Source organism: Acinonyx jubatus, chromosome B4, assembly GCF_027475565.1.
Source record: "Acinonyx jubatus isolate Ajub_Pintada_27869175 chromosome B4, VMU_Ajub_asm_v1.0, whole genome shotgun sequence".
Taxonomy (NCBI): Eukaryota; Metazoa; Chordata; class Mammalia; order Carnivora; family Felidae; genus Acinonyx; species Acinonyx jubatus.
In genome coordinates this window covers 99,480,610-99,504,103 of record NC_069387.1, presented here as the reverse complement: position 1 = coordinate 99,504,103, position 23,494 = coordinate 99,480,610, and the positions used below count along the sequence as shown (strand labels likewise).

General features: G+C 37.5%; 1 protein-coding gene across 6 annotated transcripts in view; it reads right to left on the bottom strand.

Annotated features, from left to right (window-relative positions):
- The window catches only part of NAV3 (neuron navigator 3), a 373,689-nt gene that overhangs the window by 130,814 nt on the left and 219,381 nt on the right, over positions 1-23,494 (bottom strand). For all 6 annotated transcript variants that reach the window (XM_027071189.2, XM_027071190.2, XM_027071191.2 and 3 more), the window contains one exon: positions 15,454-15,573. In XM_027071189.2, coding sequence (XP_026926990.2) covers positions 15,454-15,573 — 120 coding nt within the window. The remainder of the gene's footprint in view (positions 1-15,453; positions 15,574-23,494) is intronic.

The window sequence follows — 23,494 nt, the reverse complement described above, 5'->3', positions numbered from 1 at the left end:
CTATGGGATTCCAGGTCTAAGCAAAGGCATAAAACAGCAGAGTTGGTGAGGGGATAAAGAGTTGGATATTTTCTTTTTTATTTTTTTAACGTTTATTTATTTTTGAGAGACAGAGAAAGACACGGCGTGAGCAGGGGAGGGGTAGAGAGAGAGGGAGACACAGAATCTAAACCAGGCTCCAAGCTGTCAGTACAGAGCCCAACATGGGGCTCAAACCCATGAACCGTGAGATCATGATCTGAGCCAAAGTCAAACACTTAACCCACTGAGCCACCCCAGGCTCCCCAAGAGTTCGATATTTTCAAAGTGTAAACTGTAAGGCCAGGCAAGGCCTGAGACGAAGTAAAGCTGTGAACAGAAGCCAGGATGCCCAGGTTTAGAAGAGAAGGAGGGAGGAAAAGGGTGCACCGGTAACTGTCTAGAGTAAGCATGTTAAGATGTAAGTAAAGACTTAGGCAGTTAATGTGCGTCTTTGGCTGTGTTCACTGGTTCAAGAATGCACATATGATAGCCTGTCCAATCCTTGTAATTTCTAGGAATCTGGCAGAAGCATGCTTTTTCCCCCATTGGACTTGAGCCTTGAATTATGTAAGGACTGAGAATAAGCTGCCGTAATAAGAGGAGCACTAAGCCTACCCATGCAAAATATCACAGCCCAGCCAACTGATAAAGAAAACTGGATACTTTATTCAGCCACATCTAAACTCAGAACTACTTATAGACATTTCAGTTATCGGAACAATGCATTTTTTTTTCTTAAACCACTTTGGGTAGGATTTTTCTGTCAGGTACAATGATGAAAGACCTATTAGTATTTATTACTAGTTGTTACTAGTATTTCATACGATTTGTAAGTATCAAAATGAGGCCGAGAGGCCACTAGCTTAGCTGTGATCAAACCAAGAATCCAAACTCGAAAACCCTTTTAAATAACCAATTATGCTAAATTCTATCTCACAATACTATATTTTCTCCAAATGTATACTGCTTATTTAACGACTTATGGTAAGTACATGGCAGATACATGGCAAAGGTGGAGGGTAAATGATGGTGCTGATCGAGTGGAGTCACACCTGGTTGCCATGATTATGGGGCTAAGTAAGGGGGAAAGTTCCATGTTTATCACACAAAATGTATTTAATTAATTCCTGGTCATCCCACCGAGATTCCGTATTTTCCCGCTCCAGAGAATAATCTCATCTTTTGCTATGATATTTGAACAGGGGCAGTTGCCTAGTTTTTCATGTGTTTGGCTGGGAATCTGGGGGTCTGATTGCTTCTTAAAAACGTTTTAATACAATTCCTTCCATTTTTACTTCACATTCATCCCTACATCCCAAGGTAACCAATCCTAAAATTCCTAAGCTTTTTGGCATGCCTACGATGTGACTTGCATCGCTTCTTGACCTTACCCACAGTGTTCTACAGTTCACTCAGTGCTTTCCTGGGGCTGCTAAATCAGTCTTCATTCTTCCTCTGTTTTGCCACTTTCACAGTTTTTTGTTTTGTTTTGTTTTGTTTTTACCATTTTTGCCCTCTGTATTCTGGCCCTTGTGGCTTTATACATTCAAGAAAATCTTTTCACTAAAATATTTGGACAGTTTTTAATAGCATTAGGACTGGCATGATATTTGAATCTGAAAATATTCCTGCTATAAAATCAACAGCATCAACCTATTCTAAAACTTTAGTGGTTAATTGGAATCAGAACAGCATTTCTATTGGTTTTTACTATGAACAACCTGTTCTAGCCATTAGCTGATCAATCTGGCTTAGAAAAGAAGTCAGGGGACAATTAAATTACTGAGTCAAACTGAAGCTGGAAAAGATTTCAAAATAAAAATATACATTAATGTCATTTTTAATTCCACTTATTTGTTTTACTTCACCTGCCCCAAATTATTTTTAATTTTAGCTAGTATATATCCTGGTTATCAAGTGGACATGGCTGGGACAAATCAGCCGGGGTCAGAGTAGAATATACTGTTAGAGAAACAAATAATAAGGTTTTATTCTGTAAGAAATAAAGTACGCCCCAATATTTAATTAAGTTGAGACTCCTAAATACAAAGAACAAACTGAGGGTTGATGGAGGGGGGGGAAAGGGGAAAATGGGTGATGGGCATTGAGGAGGGCACTTGTTAGGATGAGCACTGGGTTTGTATGTAAGCCATGGATCATGGGAATCGATCCCCATAACCAAGAGCGCACTGTATATACTGTTAGGCAACTTGACAATAAATTATATTTAAAAATAAATAAATAAATAAAAACATTTAATTAAATTTAAAGAAGAATCACAGTTTCAGTCAATAGTGTTTCCCTTCTATTTTGTCAGCGGAAAAATCTGGCTGAAAAAATTTTTTTAACTATTTATTATTTTTTTATTTTAATTTTTCATTTTTTTAATGTTAATTTATTTTAGGGAGACACAGAGCATGAGCAGGGGAAGGGCAGAGAGAGAGGGAGTCACAGAATCAGAAGCAGGTTCTAGGCTGTCAGTGCAGAACCCAATGTGGAACTCGAACCCATGAGACGTGAGATCATAACCTAAGCTGAAGTTGCATGCTTAACCGACTGAGCCACCCAGGTGCCCCTGGCTAACAAAATATTTTAAATTTATAACAAACTCATGAATCCTGATAGTGTACAAAGCCCTAAATATATACTTGAAATTAGAAAAAAAATCTAAAATGAAAATAATTTATATAATCTTAAGGAATGATATTTACACAGAAAAATAAAATAAAATTCCAAATGTTCATATGTGTATGTGTATACACACACACACACACACACATACATACATATACACAAACATGCCCATGTAGACATCTTAGGGATCTTCTATAAGTTCAAAATTTAATCTTTTTAGAAAAAAATACATAGATATAAACATACAATCAGATAGGTAGGATTCTGCTAATGACTACCAATTAAACCAGAACTTTGATGAATATCTTAAATTTAGGGTTGACTACACAAACTCCTTAGATATAATTCATTCCATGACAGAATAGCATACCATCACTAGAAGTCATAATTTAAAATAATATTTACTACTATGTGTATTGTTTATTATGTAAGTTAAGCAGGCAGGATAATATATCCTATAGAAGGTACAACCCAAACTATGTAAATGGAGGGGAGGAACATGCCTGGGAGGAAATCTGTCAAGGCAATTGTTTGGGGGATGGAAGGGTAATGGATTACTTTGGATTCTTCTTTATGCTTATACGTATTCTGTGAATTTTCCTCAGTAATCACAGAAAAGCTTTAAAATAACAAAATAACTATTTAATTCAGAAAATAAGCACTCATTTGTAATGAAAACACTTTCATTTGCAACTTATCTGAAAAAAACATATGGAAGCTCTGTTAATGCTTTAAAAAACCGCAGCTCGCTGCAAATAACTTTAACCATTTCAAACACAAATTAAGTCAAGCAAGGAAAAAGAATATAAACGAAGCACACATGACTATTAAACAAGTCCATGTAGCCCACTCTATACAGCTGGAGTGAGCAAGATGCAGAATTTATCAGCTGCCAGCCGGAAGCTCTCAATTTAATGATCCCAACTTGAATGTCTCACTCCATTAGTTGGCCTATTAAAAAAAGAACTCATCCCTAGTTCTTGCAGGGGAAAAAAAAATACGCAAGTGATTCATGTATAGATGCAACCTCTTGAATCAAATTAAACAGTTAAGTTAGCTGATATAGTCTCTCCTATATTTTGCTGTTTATGAAAAAAAAAATTTATGTCCTATAAAATCCCACCTTGCTTTTCCCTTCACGTAAGTACTCTTTTAATATTTTCCTGTATATAAGCTGAACATATTTCTCCCTTTTCTATTTTTTCTAATGTTTCCTTGAGCCTGTTAGAAATAGATATTTCAACAGACATTGGGATTTAAGACTATGATAGATTATATATATATATATATATATATATGAACAAAACACTGCTAAATTGCTTTACTCATGTTAACAGACTAGCCAGCATTTTAGAAGCTGTAACACATGTGAAAATATTGTTCTGTCAGTTCTGTTTTTAGGTTTATCAAAAATCTGCAGTAAAATAGGATTATATACTGAGGGAACTTAACCAACATTTATGAAGTTGAGTAAAAACATAAACCTGTTCATATCTTACAGATATGTTTAGACCAAAGGGAAAAAGGAAACAATTTACAAAATCAGAAAATGTATATCCAGGCAAATTAAAAAACAAACAAACAAACAAACAAACAAACAAAAAACTTTTATCTAGGGGCACCTAGGTGGGTCAGTCAAAGTGTCCGGCTTCAGCTCAGGTTATGATCTCGCGGTTCATGACTTTGAGCCCTGTGTCGGGCTCTGTGGTGAGAGCTCAGAGCCTGGAGCCTGCTTCGGATTCTATGTCTCTCTCTCCCCCCCCCTCTCTCTCTCTCTTTCAAATAAATAAACATTTAAAAAATAAAAAAAAATTTTTTCTAAATTAATGATATTACAAATAATAGAGCACAGGAACTGGATTCAAATTTTACCACTACAGTTAATTAACAAAGTGTCTATAGGCAAGTTTATTAATCTAAGAACTCTTAGCCTTATAAAGTGGCAGCAACAAAACAAAACAAAACAAAACAAAACTTCATAGGGCTGTTGTAAAGATAAAATGTAACAATGTATCTTTTAATATGAAATTTATTGTCAAATTGGTTTCCATACAACACCCAGTGCTCATCCTAACAGGTACCCTCCTCAATGTCCATCACCCACTTTCCCCTCCCTCCCACAACCCTCAGTTTATTCCCAGTTTTTAAGAGTCTCTTAATAAGGTTTGGCTCCTTCCCTCTCTGTAACTTTTTTGTTTGTTTTTTCCCTTCCCCTCCTCCATGGTCTTCTGTTAAGTTTCTCAGGATCCACATAAGAGTGAAAACATATGGTATCTGTCTTTCTCTCTATGGCTTATTTCACTTAGCATAACACTCTCCAGTTCCATCCACGTTGCTACAAAAGGCCATATTTCATTCTTTCTCATTGCCAAGTAGTACTCCATTGTGTATATAAACCACAATTTCTCTATCCATTCATCAGTTGATGGGCATTTAGGCTCTTTCCATAATTTGGCTATTGTTGAAAGTGATGTTATAAACATTGGGGTACAAGTGCCCCTGTGCATCAGCAGTCCTGTATCCCTTGGGTAAATTCCTAGCAGTGCTATTGCTGAGTCATAGGGTAGATCTATTTTTAATTTTTTGAGGAACCTCCACAATGTTTTCCAGAGTAGCTGCACCAGTTTGCATTCCCACCAACAGTGCAAGAAGGTTCCCGTTTATCCACATCCTCTCCAGCATCTATAGTCTCCTGATTTGTTCATTTGACTGGTGTGAGGTGATATCTCCGTTGTAACAATGTATTTAAGTAACATGGCATGTTGGCTACACATAACTAGTCCACAATGCTGAAAGCTACTACAGCTAAGTTTTATCATAACAACCTTGACTCCTCCCCTTCTTTCTCCTCATTACCATCTTCATAAGATTATTAACAAATTATTTTGGAAGGAGATAAGGTAAAACTACTGCATATATAAGAGTACTAAGGAATACCTCTTCAATGGGAAGAATATTCTATAATAGTAAAGTTTAGCTTCAGCCAACTTTAATGTCAGGAGGTGGGAGAGCTTAAAGTCACCTGTATGCATGTTTTGAAAAACATTAAGTAGTATCCTAAACAAAAATACCTATAGCCCGGGCTAGTTGTATTGTCCCACTATCCTTTCAATCTCAATGGCCTTTTAAACTTTAATAATTCGTACTCTAATTCCCTTGAAAACAGGGTCCCCAGGATTGAACACAGTGCTTGGTAGAGGGTAGGTTCTCAATAGTGCTTCCAGTGTGAATTAATTCTGTGAGGGGTATTACTTAAGAGTACTAGAAGTTTATATGATTATTCACAATGAGGTCAGTTAATTCTGAGAATTGGAACCCCAAAAAGAAGTTCAGCAGCAGTTCAAAAACCTGCAATGGTGAGCAGGGTGTCAAAGGGAAGTTGAAAGGACAAATCAGACTTTTTCTGCTTCTCTAATAATTTGCACTGGTCTCTTTCTACTTAAGAGTAAAGAAACAAGAGCAAAAAAGGCAGACCATCTGATTATGAAGTGAAATAATTATATTTACTTTATCTATTTCCATCTCAGCCTATTAATCCTTTTTGTGTTTGCTTTTAATTACAATGGAAAGCTGGTCAGCTAATGAAGGAAATACTTAAGATACAGGACTCTACTGATTCTGGGAGTATGCTAGGACAAATCAACACAGAATAGAATGAATTATTAGAATGTACACACACTAGGGAGAAGCATCATGAATCTGACCCCTGGAGATATTTGCTTGATGGCTTAGGAGAAATCTCTGTTGCCTTCACTTCCCCTATTTGGACAAGTTGTGGAAATATCAAAGGCCTCCCATTCTTAGAACTAACTCTTCACAGGATTTTGTGAGAATTTGCATGTTGCATGGCTCCCTTTGTAAAGGCAGTACTGTATTCTGCACATTGATACCAACTGTAGATTTAGGGCAAAGGGACCCAGAATATACCACTGTGAAGAGGTTGTTGGATTTTTTTTTCCCTGAACTTTTGTTATTGCCTAAAAGTAGAGCCTCCCAAAATAATTCAACTGTCATAAATCCCCTCCCTGGGAGTTCTGTAACCAGAGAAGTTTGAATCCTATCACCCGAGATGAGAAGTAAGGACAATAATCACTTAGACATGGTTATGAAACTACATATCTCTCATCTCTTCTTCTAAGTGTCCATTTATTTTTCCCAGAAGTCATCTGTCTTCCCACAAGTGCCCTTCTCCCTCTCCCCTTGTCCTATCAAGAGAGTAAATCCGAAGAGTGCTTTTTTTCTAATATGAAATTTTTGTCAAATTGGTTTCCATACAACACCCAGTGCTCATCCCAACAGGTGCCCTCCTCAATGCCCATCACCCGAGGAGTTCTTCTCACAAGAATTTTTTTCCTCTTTTCTTTCCTTTTCCTTGTATCCATATGAGAAGATGGATATTAGTCGACCCTAATGTGGCAATCATTTCACAATACATGCAAACCAAACTGTCAGGCTGTATGCCTGAAACATATGTGGCAATGTAGGTCAATTATTTTTTAATAAACTGGGGGGAAAATAGATGGTACTTAGTCCCAAATTCTAGTTTCCTCTTTGAATCACATTTTCTGTCAGTTTCCCACATACATATGCAAATAAAAAAATCTGTCTTTTTTTTTTAATAATCTCCTTTTGTCATTGTATTTGCAGGCCCCAAATTCTAAACCTAAGAGGACAGAGGAAAAAGCCCCTGACTGCCCACAACAAGGGATTCAGTACGACTAGACGTTTCATCCTAGGCTTCCCTTAACATATTGAGTTATAATGACTGATAACCTGAGAGCCATGTAAAATCACGACAGTCCCTTAATGCCTTTTGTAAACTCTTCCATCAGCCACGATTTCAGCATCCAGACTATAGTGTAACAAATAAAACCAATCTATCAGTGAATATACTACAAAAATAATTTCTATGATGTATTATGCTTTTACTTTTCAAAAGGTCATGGTTCAACAAGCAGAAATCAGTAAAAATGTCAATAGTTAAATTGGTTAGCTTACAATTCAAAATAACAATCACTGCATTTAAAAATATACTTTAGATAGTAACATAATAGATAATCCAAAATGGACCTGGAGAATAGGATCTTTGTCATTACAATACATGGGATTTTGTTAATTTTCCCCAAAAGAGTTTGTTACCTGGCGGTTTATCTTCCTCTCCTTTGAGACTCATTCTGTCATTATATGGACTTGACGGTCACACGGATAATCCATCTTAACCAAATTTTGACTTCTATGGACATTTTACTTGAGTAACTCAGGCTATTGCTTATACCTCGCTCAATCATCTCAAACGTTAAGTTTCATACTATTTTATTTTATTCTTTTGCATAACCTTCTCCAATTAACTTCATTTGCCCATGGAATTTGACATTGTTGCCCATTTCCTCTACTCTCCATTTCAAAAATATCAGAAAACCCCATTTGTTCTTCAGCTTTGTGTTGCAGCTATTTTCTCTCTCTCGCCAATGGTTACTTTCCCTTTCTTCACTCTTTAAATGCCAAGGGTTCATTCTCAGTGCCTGTTTTCCCACTCCACATCACAGATACAAATGTGCACGTAGCCTGCACAGCGCTCATTCACATAGCGGTTTAAACTAAATTAATTAGTTGTCATCATAATAAGCCTCCGGCCAGCTCCATGGAGGGATGCTAAGGCTGGGAAACTGACCTGAGATCGTCCTGTCATGCATTACAAACTTGGGAATGTGCTCAGATAGGTTTGCCTCAATTACTTGCCTCTGGTAGGCTGGCTTCTCATGACTGCTGGCATTTTCTTTCCGTACAGCCAATATCATCAAGAGCGTTATCTCTGTGGGAATCTTTAAGGCACTAGGAGTTTACATGACCATACATGAGAACGTTCACTGTCTCTTGCTTTATATAAGCTTCTCTGTAGTTTCCTACGTTATCTGCCATTGAAGAAAATGTGTATCTTTATCTATCTTATAGACCTATTAAGGTTCAGTTACAGATATTTAAAAATTGGAAGGTTTCTCACAAAAGTCCAGAGTCTGACTTCACTTGAAAAATCAAATGGCTTGGCAGTCTTTAGCCCCTCCTTTCCACATTTCTGCATTTCCACAGGCAGCAACCTCTAGAGCTAAGGGTGCCTACCTCCTTCAGATTGATCATGTTGAACATAACCCTTCTGCTTTATTCATTTCATGTGATCTTCCTGATCCCTGAGGGATTAGAGATTAATAATAGACATACTATATAGAGTCAGTACTTTAATCCAGCATTTATACAGGGACTAACCTATATCTCCAAGGAGAAAACCACCACAGAATGATACAGTGTTATGAATTGAATTGTGCCCCATTCCCCCCAGATGCCAATGTTGAAACTCTATTCATCAATGTGACTATATTTGAGGTAGGGCCTTTACAGAGGTAATTAAGGTTAAATGAGGTCATAATGGTAGGGCCCTACTCCGATAGAACTGGTGTCCTTTTAAGAACAAGAAAAGACATGAGGCATCTTCCTCTTTCTCCCTGAGGGAGCACAGGGGAAAGGCGGTATGAGGACATAGTAAGAAGGTAGCCATCTACAAATCAGGGAAAAAGCTCTCACCAGATAATGACTTTTGCAGCACTGTAACCATGGATGTGTCACCTTCAGAACTGTGTGATATCATATAGCTGTTGTTTAAGCCACCCAGTTGCTACATTTTGTGCATAAGCAGAGTACTGTCCACAGACCAAACCCACGTTCCTTTAGAAATGGTGCTCCTGGGGCATCTGGGTGGCTCAGTCAGTCAAGCGTCCGACTTTGGCTCAGGTCATGATCTCAGGTTCATGAGTGCAAGCCCCACATAGAGCTTTGCACTGACACTGCTTGTGATTCTGTCTCCCTCTCTTTCTGCCCCTCCTCCACTCATGCTTTCTCTCTCAAAATAAATAAATAAAATAAAAAAAAAATAAAACAAGAAGAAATGGTGCCCCCATTCCAGCTTCCTAGCTGGGAGCTCATCTTCTTTCACTGGACTCTTGAAGTCACTTCCTGAGCCGTCTGCCTGTCTTTGTGCCATCTCTATTCACTATTTGCTGTGGGGGAGTTCTTTTTAAAATACAGTAATTATAACATATGCTCTTGCTTTGAAATTTAAAAATAAAATGAATTAAAATAGTAAAATAGCCCCTTATACTTATAGTTCCTCCAGGTCCTTTGTCTCTTGTCACCCTCGCCCACATTCCCAATGCACCAGCAAAATCACATCATTAACGGGTCTGACAAAGACTCTCTTCTTGACCAAACTTTAGTTAATCTCCTGTGAGGTCTCTTCTTGGACTAGGCCTTGACTTTGACGCATTGCTGGGCCTCCAAAGCCCAGTTTTAGCAAGAATACTGCCTACTAGGGCATTTTCGAGAGAATCCTCTGCCTTTGATATCGGAGCACCTGTGATAATCTGATAGTGGTCCTCATCCCCCATGCTCAGGATCTGATCACCCTGGGCTGTCTTCAGCAGGGATCCTAAGTGGGCTTAACAAGAATTCCCCTTCCCTTGATGTCTGCTCTCAGTAATTTTCCATCCACTGACCCACGCCCCGCCATTCTGCTTGTTGGCTATGAATCCCCACTCGTTCCTGTTGTACTCAGAACTGAGCTCAGTTGTATACGAAGATCTCTTTTCCCCTATTACTAGAGTTCCTTATGAAATCTGTTTTCATTGCTTTAAAAATGGCCCACATCTGGTTTTCTGTAACATGCCCTTAAACTAAACTCTTCTATGCTTCTATGCTCTCCACCCCCACATTTCTTCAGCTATCTCCTAGGCCATATGTCAAAAAGTCTTATGTTTGCCCCATTTAAATCACACTGCTTTTTGAAGTCTTTCCTTATTCTCCCAGGTAGGAAGGAACTTCCTGGGGTGCTTCTAAGGTACTTTGTATATACATCTATTACAACTGACTCGATTTTATTATCACTTTTATTTTTTGCTTATATTACATTGTCTGACCATTAAACTCAGGGTCTCTCATCTTTATTATTTTGTCCTGTTTTTACCCAAGGAGCTATTATGCTGTCATGCAGTTAGGAGGTAATTATACATTTATTAATCAAATATTTGTTAATGCTAGCAGAGGAACTAGTGTCAGGACAGTAAAAGGAGTTAATAAAAACCCAAACAGCTATTCCCCAACTATCCCCTCAAATTACCTTTCAAATATAGTGCAACCCAATTGTATAAGTGTATATGAATTAGGATTGACTTCATTATAACCAGAGTCAAATGGGTAAAGCCCACACATTTTGTCTACTATTAGTTTATTTGTGAAGTTCCCAAAGCATCTCCAACATGTCTACAAAGATTAGTCCCATTCTGTAATCTTTTTTTTTAGTCACTGTAGTGAAGAAATGGGGTTGGTATTGGATTGATATGGAAAATGAACGAACTGCAGTATCTTTGAGTACTAAAATACTTAAAATATACCATAGTTATCTGTTCAAAGCCCTCCTCTTTACTTTGGGGCCATTTCAATTGTTGGGAAGAAGATTTCAGCTGTTGTCTATGGCCCATCAGATTTTAACCAGAGGTTAATCAAAGGGGAACCTTATAACCTTCACTAAAAAAACACAAGCAATTCAAATCCATTGCTATCCTAGCCAGCTGGCTACTTTGCTCTTATGTAAGTGCTTTTTATTGATATAGCTTATAGAAAAAATACCTAAGAAATTTGAAAACTTAACTGCTGGGTTTATTTTTGCTCTTCAGCTTTCTTACCAGTGAATTATTGCAAGCCTTACATTTGCCAATTTGCTAAAATGAACCAAGCACTAATACTTTTCATATTATTTAAAAGAACCTTGACTAAGATAGCTGGGAAACCACAAATACAGGAGGTAAAAGATCTAAGTCCTTGTACAATTAGATCCACTAAACGAAGGCATTAAGCAAAATAGTATTTCTCAAAATATCACAAAAATAAATTGTTATAGAGAAAAAAGCAGGGGAATCAGTGAGTGATAAAAAAAGCTTTTGGGAAGCAATGAGTTAAAAAAAAAGTTAAGCAGTTTTTAAGTACAGAACTTCTCAGTATTTTTTTTAAGTAAAACTGAGCAAAGAGGTATCACCTTACAGCTATTCTTGCCTATCTTATTTGGAATGAATATCAGAATTAAGAAAGCTTTATGAAACAACATCCTGTACAAGGAGATTTTTAAATTAACAGAAGGACTTACACAACTATAATATTTAATAATTTATTTATTTATTTAGTGCAACAGAAGGACCTACACAACTCTTTTATTTATTTATGTATTTATGTATTTATTTATTTATTTACTTACTTACTTACTTTTAGTGTGAACAGGGAAGAGGGTCAGAAGGAGAGAGAGAGAATCCCAAGCAGGCTCCACACTGACCATGGAGCCCAACATGGGCTCCATCCCACAACCCTGCGACCATGACCTGAGCCGAAATCAAGAGCAGGACACTCATATGATATTTGCCATATGAGAAATTTAAGATACAAAACAGGTGAACATAAGGGAAGGGAAGCAAAAATAATATAAAAACAGGGAGGAGGACAAAACATCAGAGACTCTTAGATACGGACAACAAACAGAGGGTTACTGGAGGGGTTGTGGGAGGGGGGATGGTCTAAATGCATAAAGGGCATTAAGGAATCTACTCCTGAAATCATTGTTGCATCATATGCTAACTTGGAGGGAAATTAAACAATAAATAAGTTAAAGGAAATGTCAAATAAAAAAAAAAGGGTTGGACACTCAACCTATTGAGCCACCCAGGTGCACTTGCATTTTTAAAGTTATATACATCCTGGTTCACTTCCTGAACACAGAATTTTAAAAGAGCTTTGGACTTATCTATAATAAAAGACAAATCCCTATCTCTGTTGATATCAGGATTTTCCCTAGGACTTTATTGGTATTTAATATATACAAGTGACTAAAGTGGTTTTTGTATTCCTTAAATTATATAATTCTTTCACAAACCTCTTAGGCAATTCTCAGAAGCTGAATCTAATGAATGGAGACAATTTATTTCTGGTGCAACATGTCATTATTTGATCTAATTTAAAGATTAGTGCCATTGTTGTTTTTATGTTGTCTTTCCCTTGACACAGCACAGCTAATGAAGTGAATAAAAACGTCAATATGTCATTTTTTAATGTTTAAATGTTTATGTTAAGTGTTCGTGTTTTCATACACCTGGCATCTGTTTGTTAATTTTAGGATAGTGATTCGCTAACTTGAGCACACACAAGAATCTCCTGGAGGGCCTGCTGGAGCTCAGATTGCTGGGCCCACCCGGGAGCCTCCTACTCAGTAAGTCTTGGCTAGAGCTGATCTGCATTTCTATCAAGTTCGAAGTGCTGCTGATGCTGCTGACGCAGTTACCACACATTAAGACCTGCTGCTTTCACAGGCCTCAATTTATTACACACACATCTGGGTTTTTCTGTTGCTCTGAGGCTCCTCAGCCAGGCCCCAATCTGGAGTCTTAAAGGAGTCGGAGAGTTATCCCAACTGTCTCCAAAATAAGGCACCTTTGTATTGATCCCACAATCTCATTTCCTAAAGACCAATAGACTCTCCCCTTCCTTTAATATTCTCCACTGTCTGCTAAGAATGTGCAGGTCATTAGTCTCAAAATGTAGTCCACACTGTAGATTTTTCCCCCTCAAATCACTGCTCCCTGTATTTCTACATAACCCATTCCCTCTCTTATACGATATCCTTGCAGTATGTTGGGTCTTTCCTGGCCTCATTTGCCTGTGTACCTAGTTGGACTCTATTGCTAGTCTATATGAATGTAGAGCTTATATTCATTCCTTGGTTCATTCACTCCATAGCATTTGTTAAAGGCTCAAAGTGTAATGATGACAAAATTCTGGATTCATGCACTTACACTGGAATGGGGAATATATAAGACAAACGCGTATACAACTAAGTATGATATAAAGAAGGGATGTGTACACTGAAGAAAATAATATAAGGTCACAGGTAAGAAAGTGACTGGAAATCAAATGCATTCTAGCCTCTGTGGAATCATTTTTCTGAGAAGGAAACATAAAGCTGAACTGAAATGTCGTGATGGAGAACACAATGTAGAGAATGTAGAAAAGGGCATTCCAGGCGGAGGAAGCATCAATTCAAGGGCAGAAAGAAGTCCAGGGTTGTTGAAGGAGTCAGCAAGGGAAAATGGTTGAGGAGTTCAGGTTAGGGGTAGGGAAACAAAAATTGTTCATACTCCTTTTGTAACCACATGATTCTCTCACACACAGCTGGTATGCAGACTAGGAGACTAGGATATGTATATCCTGGGGGAAACTGCCCTCTGGCCAACAGGAGTTAAAATATCAACAGCATCATTTAAAGAGTATTCAGAACCCCAAATCCCCTCCTTGCCTCAGCTCTGTAAATGGCTGCCATGTCGATTCTCACTCCAGCAGATGTCTGAGGTTTTATTCTCTGGAGAGGTCTCTGATCTACGGATGCCAGGCACATATCCAAACCCCTAACTCATACCCTCCAGCCTAACCCTAGCTGTAACCCCCTGGACAGGTCTCTGAACTACAGGATACCAGGCACATACCCTCAACCTCACCCTCACGTAGATCTTAGAAAGCAGCTTTCTGAACACATGGTAAGAAAAGCTGAGAAGCAGCCAACTTAACCCAGAGAAGACCCCCAAATATGTAACAAGTGATGGTATTTCTGAAAATGGGTGTGACGGCAGGATTAAAAACAGAAGGACCAACTGAATATCTATTTAAAGCATATTGAGAGCCCTCAACCCATCCCCCCGCCAATATATCAACACCATTTGAGTGAGGAGAAACTGACGACTAATATCAGAATCTAGCCTCTAGAGTTGGCTATGTTGAAATGCACAGTGAATTGTACACAGTTCTTATTTCAGAATGCAGATACATGAAGCCACAACCCTTTGTCTTCATAAATGCTGACTTTAGTAAAGAACCACTCTAGGTATTGATATATCATAGTTTTGGAAACGACAGTCCCTTCCTGACAAATGAAGTCAAAATTCTGAATGATGAGAGGGAAAAATCAGGTCAGAAGTATGCCTTACAATAGTATTTTACAAGAACAAGATTCTTTAACAGCAGTGATTGTGATCAAAGTGACAAAACAACTCCTGGCAAAATAATAACTAGCACATGCATCAAACACACACACACACACACACACACACACACACACACACACACACCCCTTTAAACAATCTGAAACAATTACAACACAGAAATTAGCCTAAAGCAAGAGTTTTATGCTTTCAACAAACCCCTCAAGAAAAGCATCCTGTTTATTGTACCTGATAATTTGAATTATGTTTCAATCTTTGTATCATTAGCCTCCAGGTAAATCTGAGAATATCTGAACTGAAAGGAACTTATTAGCCAGGGTTCTTTTCAAATAAAGAATGTATGTATATGTTTACAATTTTGCTTTTACGGATATTAAAATTTGCCACCATGTAAACTGAAATTTGTTCGATATTCTCACCAGTGCAATTGTTTTAAGTATACATGTAATATATATATATATATATACATATATATATGTATATATATATATATATGTAATATATATATGTAATATATATATATTACATATATATGTAATATATATATATGTAATATATACATATATATGTAAGAAAACCCACCTTAGTTTTTAAAATATTCCAAAACAACTATTACATAAATATTAGAAGTCCTTTCATTTATACTGCAAAACTTCTCAGATCTCACTCAGGAAATTGCTTTATGCACTTCTCACCATCACATTACTGACAGCATTACCTGTCGGCATCCACTGTCACATCGTGAACCCCTCTTTGGATGACATCCCTGGAAGTCGCTGTGTCAGGTATTCGGTTCAGACTTCTAGTATATAGGTTGAGCCCTCCATCTGTCATGTACCTGAAAACAAATGTGTCATTAATCAACAGAAAATTAAATGATCTCATCTGTATAATTTAGTTTCATAAAAAGTATTCACAATTTTCAATAATTATGTAAATGTGCCCTATCACAGTTTTTTCTATATAAACATTTTACCCACCAGGAAAAGTTAGAGCATCTTTTAAAGTTTATTAGGCAACCAATCTTACTTGCTACACCAAATAACTAGCCTATGTAAAACCTCCATTTATTTCCCTTTGGTTATCAAAATTTTAAACAAGCTTGGAGATAATATAACTCTTAGCAAAGTAAGAGCAAGATCATTTCATCTTGTAAATCTCATTTTTGAAGATTGAAGGTCATAGGAGTAATGTAATATTATTAAACTTACAATTATATGAATTTTTTGATAAGTAAAATGTATGCTACCAATCGGCCACTATGATAAAATAATAGCCTAGATGCATTGTTTAAAATGTTTCCATGAACTGTTCTAAATAGTTTACATGTAATAACATTATGACTGTCCCATTAGAGATAAAATGAGTGAACATGAGAAGGTTAAGTCACCCAGTGTTCCTCAACCAGTCGTAGCAGAATTAAGAAATAAATCTAGGAATGATCTGAACCATCATGCATTACTGTCTGAACTGAAGGGCCACACTGCCCCACTTCATACCTTTGAGAGATACTTCCCTGTCATCATGGGACCATCACCATTGCCCAGGGATGGTAGACCCAAATCGTCATGTTACTAATGGTCATCTTCCTTCCTTGGCTATGGAGGATTAGAACACATTGTTTATATAGCCTCATGCTGGGCTATATATCAAATTTTTCTTTCTTGAGAACTAGGATTAAAAGATAGGTCATCAGTCTTTCTATGCGAATAGAGGTGATGATCATGAAAACTAAGGAGATGTATTTATTTCCACAAGATGTAAGGAGTCACAGAGAAAGTTGGTCAGCAAAGTAAAAACAATGGCAAAGATGCACAAAAGGAAGCAGACACTTGGCCATGTGGTTTCAACTTGTCCTTGGGTTCTAGGAGATAACCTTCTTTACAATCATGTTCCCAATCTGTTTAAGCAAATTGGAGTCAATTTCACTTTTTGGAATAAAAAAATATTCAATCACGGCCATATTGAAGACTGACCAAATAGTTAAAGCTAGGATTATCAAACTGGCGAATTGCTTCGATGATTATGAATTCTGCCCTTACTAGTTGAAGGGCCTTGAACAAGTTTCTTAACCTGTGCCTCAATTTCTTCCACTGAATTTGGGAAGAATAAAATCTGCAGATAGATTTTTAAGAAAATTAAAGGAAGAATACCCAAAGCTCTTAATATGAGAGCCCTATAACTAGTAGCCACTTGTGATTCACAAAGTCTCTCCCACATATTTTGAAAAGGAAATATATGCATTTTATTTACAAAACAACACTAAGTCATTCTGAATTACCCTTATAAGGTAATATAGGTAATAAGGTAAAAGTGTTTAGTTAGTGGCAAATATTTTTCTCTTTCAAAATTGTGTTGTAAAAGTTTGAGGGAAGGGGCACCTGGGTCGCTCAGTGGTTAAACAGCCAACTCTTAATTTTGGCTCAGGTCATGATCTCACCATCCTGAAATTGAGCCCTGCATCAAGCCTCACATCAGGTTCCTCATGAGGCTCTGCACTGGGTGTGGAGCCTGTTTAAGATGCTCTCTGTCTCTCTCTGTCTCTCTCTGTCTCTCTCTGCCCCATCCCTGCTCTTGGGTGCATGAATGCATGCACATTCTCTCCCTCTTTCTGAAAAATAAAAAATAAACAAAAGGTTGAGGGTAGTAGAAATCTTCTGAAAAATAAAAAATAAACAAAAGGTTGAGGGTAGTAGAAATCTTCTCTCCAGACAAGTGAGACACTCTTTTTCTTCTTCTTCTTCATTTTCTTTTTTACCAACATGCTTAATCCTAAGCTTAGTTTCTGGAGGAAGTTATAACAATGTACACAAGTTATGTTTCATGTATGTCTCACTGGTCTGCTTATTCATTTGTTTGTCTCCAACAGTGTTTAGCACAATGTTTTGTATATCATTTGGGATCAACAAATATATTGAACATTTGTTCAGCTGAACTTAAAAGGCTTCCATATTGTAAAAAGAAAGCATCATAGCAGATCTTGGGGCAACTTTACCCATGATGGTGATGCATGGAAACAAGAAATAAGATGACAGATCACTTCTATTAGAAACATAACCTTTCAATTATTTAATACTTACAGAAAAGTAAGTTCTATAGACAAAGGTCAACTGCTTTGAAAACTAATTTGCAAAAGGAAAAAATGTTTAAAACTTCAATAAATTTACTAAAATCTTTTTTCAAGAAGTATTTTAAAGGATATTCCTTTTTCTTGGGCTCCTCGATTTTCCAAGTAATATCAAATAGGTTTCCAACAGGTATCAATTAAAACAAAAAAATGAGTCAGTTCTAATTCCTCTGTCTACAGATACTCTCATTTGAATGTTGATAGGGCATCTTCATAATAGAACCATGAGTTTGTTATTTATTTTTTTAATGTTTATTTTTGAGAGAGAGAGAGAGAGAGAAAGAGAGAGAGAGAGAGAGAGAGAGAGAGAGAGAGAGGAGGGGCAGACAGAGGGAGACAGAATCCAAAGAAGACTCCAGGCTCTGAGATGTCAGCACAGACCCTGATGCAGGGGCTCGAGCCCACGAACTGTGAGATCATGACTTGAGCCGAAGTCGGACACTCAATTGGCTGAGCCACCCAGGCATCCCACCATGAGTTTGTTATTTAAAAAACAACATACAGGCACCACACAAGACAAATTTCTGATTTAAATTATCTTGGTAATTCTTCCTTCTTTTCATTCTTTCTGGAGGATTTAAAAATCTAAAAGAACATGAATTTTATAGTTCCTCTACAAGAATTATGCTATAGTCTTGGGAGCTATAAATTTTAGGGAATCATTTTGAAAGAATAATGTAAAATTTGAAAAATGATTTCCTAAGAACATTATATCTCAACTGCAAAACTGACAGCCAAGATGAGTTTAAGAAGAGATAACAATCACAGGGAAGATTGTTAGCACAAAAAAACTGCAAAAGAATCGTGAAGGTTACTGACAAAAAAAAATCTCAAAATGTGAAAGTATTAGAATAATTTTAGTCACATTCAAATTCTAAAAGCTATGAGGGGTGCCTGGGTGGCTCAGTCGGTTAAGTGTCAGATTTCAGCTCAGGTCATGATCTCATGACTCATGAGTTCGAGCCCCGTGTCAGACCCTATGCCAACAGCTCAGGGCCTGGAGCCTGAGCTTTGGATTCTGTGTCTCCCTCTCTTCGCTCTCTGCCCCTCCCCTGCTCACACTCACCTCTCTCTCTCTCTCTCCCCTGACAAATAAATGAACATTATTTTTTTTTTAATAAAAAAATATTCACATGAAAAAATAGTCTCACAAAGCATTTCCTAATTCTTCCTCACTTACATTGCTACTCTGCTTCTTTCTGTACAGGCAAATTTGCATACTTATGGCATATTTGCCTTAGGTGTCTATTACCTAAATTAGTATTTCTAGCCCATATCGTTTCACCTTGTTGTAAAATAAGGTATTAAATTGCTTCCAAGGCATGGATAGGTGGATGTCTCATAAGCATCTCAAATCTAGTATAAACTGACCATATGTTACCTTCATCACTAAGGCTCGTGTTCCTTGTGTGTGTGTTAGTATAGTTAAAGGCAAAGACACCGTCTACCCAATCAACAATATAGATACGTGCTGCACGTCACTCACCACACTCAGCTATTACAAGATGGAGTCTGTTCAAATCTGTGAATCGGTATCATTATGCTCTAATTATGTCTGGAATTCACTGCAATAGAGAAACTTTGGAAAAATCTTATTTTTCTAAATTTTTTTATTTTGAGAAAGAGACAGAACAGGGAAAGGGCAGAGAGAGAGGGAGAGAGAGAGAATTCCAAGTGGGCTCTGCACGGATATCACACAGCATGAGATCATGACCTGAGCCGAAACCGACTCAGACACTTGACTGACTGAGCCACCCAGGCTCCCCTAAAAATCTTATTTTTTATATTGTTTAATCCTACTTTCATTTCTCAATGAACAGAAAGATATACAATTGTACCATCATAGCAATTTCATGCTTTTTGAAAAAAAATTTAGAGGGAGATATATATTTTTTCAGATATATAAGGTATAAAAATACATATCAAATAATAATAAAAATAATATCAACTTTCATGTACTTACTACCTGGCTTCAGAAATTGGACATTTACAGTTTTTGCAATGGCCATATAGCCTCCCACCCCTCATATCCCCAAACCTCCCCTTCAGAGATAACTAATGTCCTGGATTTTGTAAGCATTCCTTTACTTTTATCTTTGCCACATAGGCATGTATCCTTAAAACTAAATTGTTTAGCATCTCCTGGATTTGAACTTCCTATATATTGAGCCACACTACATGTTTTCTTGTGACTTCTTTCCTTCACTCAAAATTACATTTTTATAATCAGCTATTCTCATGTGTATCATTGTCTTATCCATTTTATTTTAAATTTTTTAATGGTTTTTATTTATTTTTGAGAGGGGGAGAGAGATAGAGAGAGAGACAGAGTATGAGTGGGGAGGGGCAGAAAGAGAGGGAGACACAGAATCAGAAGCAGGCTCCAGACTCCAGGCTCTGAGCACAGAGCCTGATATGGGGCTCGAACTCACAACACCATGAGATTATGACCTGACTCGAAACTGAGACTCAACGCTTAACCGACTGAGCCACCCAGACGCCCCTGTCATCATCTTTTATGTATAAACAATAATTATGATTTTGCTTTGAGGTTTAGTTGCTTTTTCTGTTTTTGTGGGGATTTGGCAAAATTCAAAACCGATAATGCACCACAACTTACTAGAATTCTGTGTTTTTACATTTGAATTTCTTATCAGCGACTGCTACAATGAACTACTTTTTAATGACATGAACATGCGAGGCATCTAAAGTTTTTGGATTTGTTTTTCAATCTCAAAGGCACTCTAGTTCAGCATCTTCCTTTAGCTGAACACAGATAATATTAAGTATTGTCCCCTAGATCAAATACGCTGGCTTAAAAAAAAGAAAACTATACCAATAATGAATGCTTGCTGTGAAGCTCTGTTATATTATACAAAATCAACTCCTAGGAGAGAAATGTGCACATTCAGACACGGAGATAATCTCACAAGGTCAGTATGTCATGATGGCTGAGTACAGACTGGAGCCAAACTGCTTAGGTTCAAGTCCAGCATTGCATGCTTTAAGGAATTTTGAATTCCCAGAAGCCAGTTAACAAATTTTCTGAGTTCTAGCTAAAGTCACTTAAACTGTCCAGGCCTCAGTTGTTTCATCTATAAAATGGAGATAGTAATGATAGGCTTCCCTGTTAGAGTTATGGTGAATCATATGTGAGTTAACACATGTAAAATGCATAGAACATTGTCTAGCACTTAGTACGTGCTATGTAAGTGTTGGCTATTATTACCAGCTATTTTTCCATTAGGATCTCCACATTCACTAAACATAACTCTCATATCTTGAATATGCAATTAATTGAAGCATTAGGATTAGGAATCTGTGGTTTGCCATATAAACCCTTTCAACTCACTGCTTTAACCCTGCCCTTTCCAATGTTAGTCATACTTCCTATCACCAAGTTTACTAAGTGTGAATTGAGGGAGGATCCAGAGAGAAGGATCAAAGCATTCACCTCCCTTTCCAAAAAGTTAATTGCCTAGAATTAAATTACTTTGTGTTTGGGCCATGTGACTTTAAGTAGAATTTCAGGTTATATTCTGGCCCAGCTATTTACACTGTGACATCTGCAGATAACTTCAATTTCCACCCAGTTAAAATATGTAACTTTCTCCCCAATTTTCCAGCATGTTCTTTCTTTGCTTCATAAATGGAGACTTTTTCAGGGCCTCATTATAAGCAAGAGGCTTTCTCTGACTAATTCCTAATTACTGGCAGATTCACATTCCCCAAGTGTTTAAAGTAATTTTAAAAAGAGAAGAAAGAGATAAGTCTTTACATGCTTCAGGAAATTCTGAATTCTCAGAATGCCGATTAACTAGTTTTCAGAGTTCTACTTAAGGTACATGAGAAAATGAAACTCCATTCCCATTCACTTCATGACATTCCTTGTGATTACAGGAGAAAAAAAAAATCCTAAATTAAACACCTTCATTCTTTACTATGTCTTTTGAGCTCTTTGTCCCTTTAATCAGTGAAACGTACTTTTTAAAAATTGGGAACAGAAAATTAACCTTGTGACTCAATTTCTTCATGAATCGTAGCGCAATTTCTATGCCCCTTTTTCTTGCTTAAAACATCATCAAATTAAAAGCCTCCTGGGATGTCTCTAGTCTTCTCGTCTTCCCACCTTTTAATTCTAGGCTGAGGCATCAGGCTACATCCTAGAGATGCCAAATTTTTTTGTGTGTAGACTGGTGAGCAATTAAGTGCAGCACACCGTGGGATGTCCTCCACACAAGACCCCTCAATCCCACTTGAGCTGAAACCAGCCATACCGCCTGCTGATCATGGCTAGTCACCTTCTGCCCAGGGGACAGCATTCTGAGTCATTCCTTACATGTCCATGTTCTGTACTCTGCCATGGCAAAGAGAAAATGTATAATGCCAAACAGGTCAACCACACCAGGGGAAGTTTTCATACAGGATTTGTGTTATTTTTAGCCTTTTTTAAATATACTGAATACTGATGACAAAAATAAAACATGTGAACCAGTGATGATACTTAAATGGGCCCATTTGTAAAACACTCCAAGACTTCATTTGAAACACGGACAGGAACAAAAATGAACAGAAGCCTGAAATGGGTTCCACTGAGGTATGAAACAAGTAGGAAGGGCAATGGATATGACTTTTTTTGTGTTTCTCAGGAGTGAATTCAGCAGAACCTAGCTAGCCCTCCTCAACCAACTTCCTCTTCCTCTTGGGCACACAGCTAACCCAGATTTCCTGGCCTCCCTCACAGTTAGATGTGGCAACAGAGCCCTTTTGGATAAGGAAGTGTGGGTAGAAGTCATACGCGCAACCTCCAGATCTCGTACGTAGGGAATATTCTCACACCGCAGTTCTTCCTCTCTTTTTCCATCTGCCTGTTGACTATCCATGCTCAGGGTGACACTGGAAACCTGGTGGGCCAGAAGCAGAGTAACTTCCATCCATCTTATTCTCTGAGAGACATATATGGTATACACTCCCAACTGAAGTATGCCTGTAATATGTATTATTACATACAGAACTCAGCTGTTTCAAAAAATTACCTTAAGGAAAAACTCCTGATCCAAGAATCTATACACACACACTCACACACATGTGTGTATATAGGACACGTTCGTTCACTGAATAAACGAGCGTCTACAAAAATATTTTAAAAACGAAGATGTGGTTTATACATACCACAGAATACTACTTGGCAATGAGAAAGAATGAAATCCTGCTGTTTGCAACAACAGGGATGGAACTGGAGGGTATCGTGCTAAGTGAAATAAGTCAGTCAGAGAAAGACAAGTATCATATGTTTTCACTCATATACGGAACTTGAGAAACTTAACAGAAGACCATGGGGGAGGGGAAGGGGAAAAACAGTTTCAAACAGAGAGGGAGGCAATCCCCTAAGAGACTCTTAAATGCAGAGAACAAACTGAGGGTTGATGGGCGGGGGGGAGGGAAAATGGGTGATGGGCATTGAGGAGGGCACTTGTTGGGAGGAGCACTGGTTGTTATATGTAAGCGATGAATCACAGGAATCTACCCCCGAAACCAAGAGCACACTGTATACGCTGTATGTTAGCTAACTTGATGATAATTAAAAAACAAACAAACAAAAAAGGCCGCATGTAAGTCACATGGCGCTGTG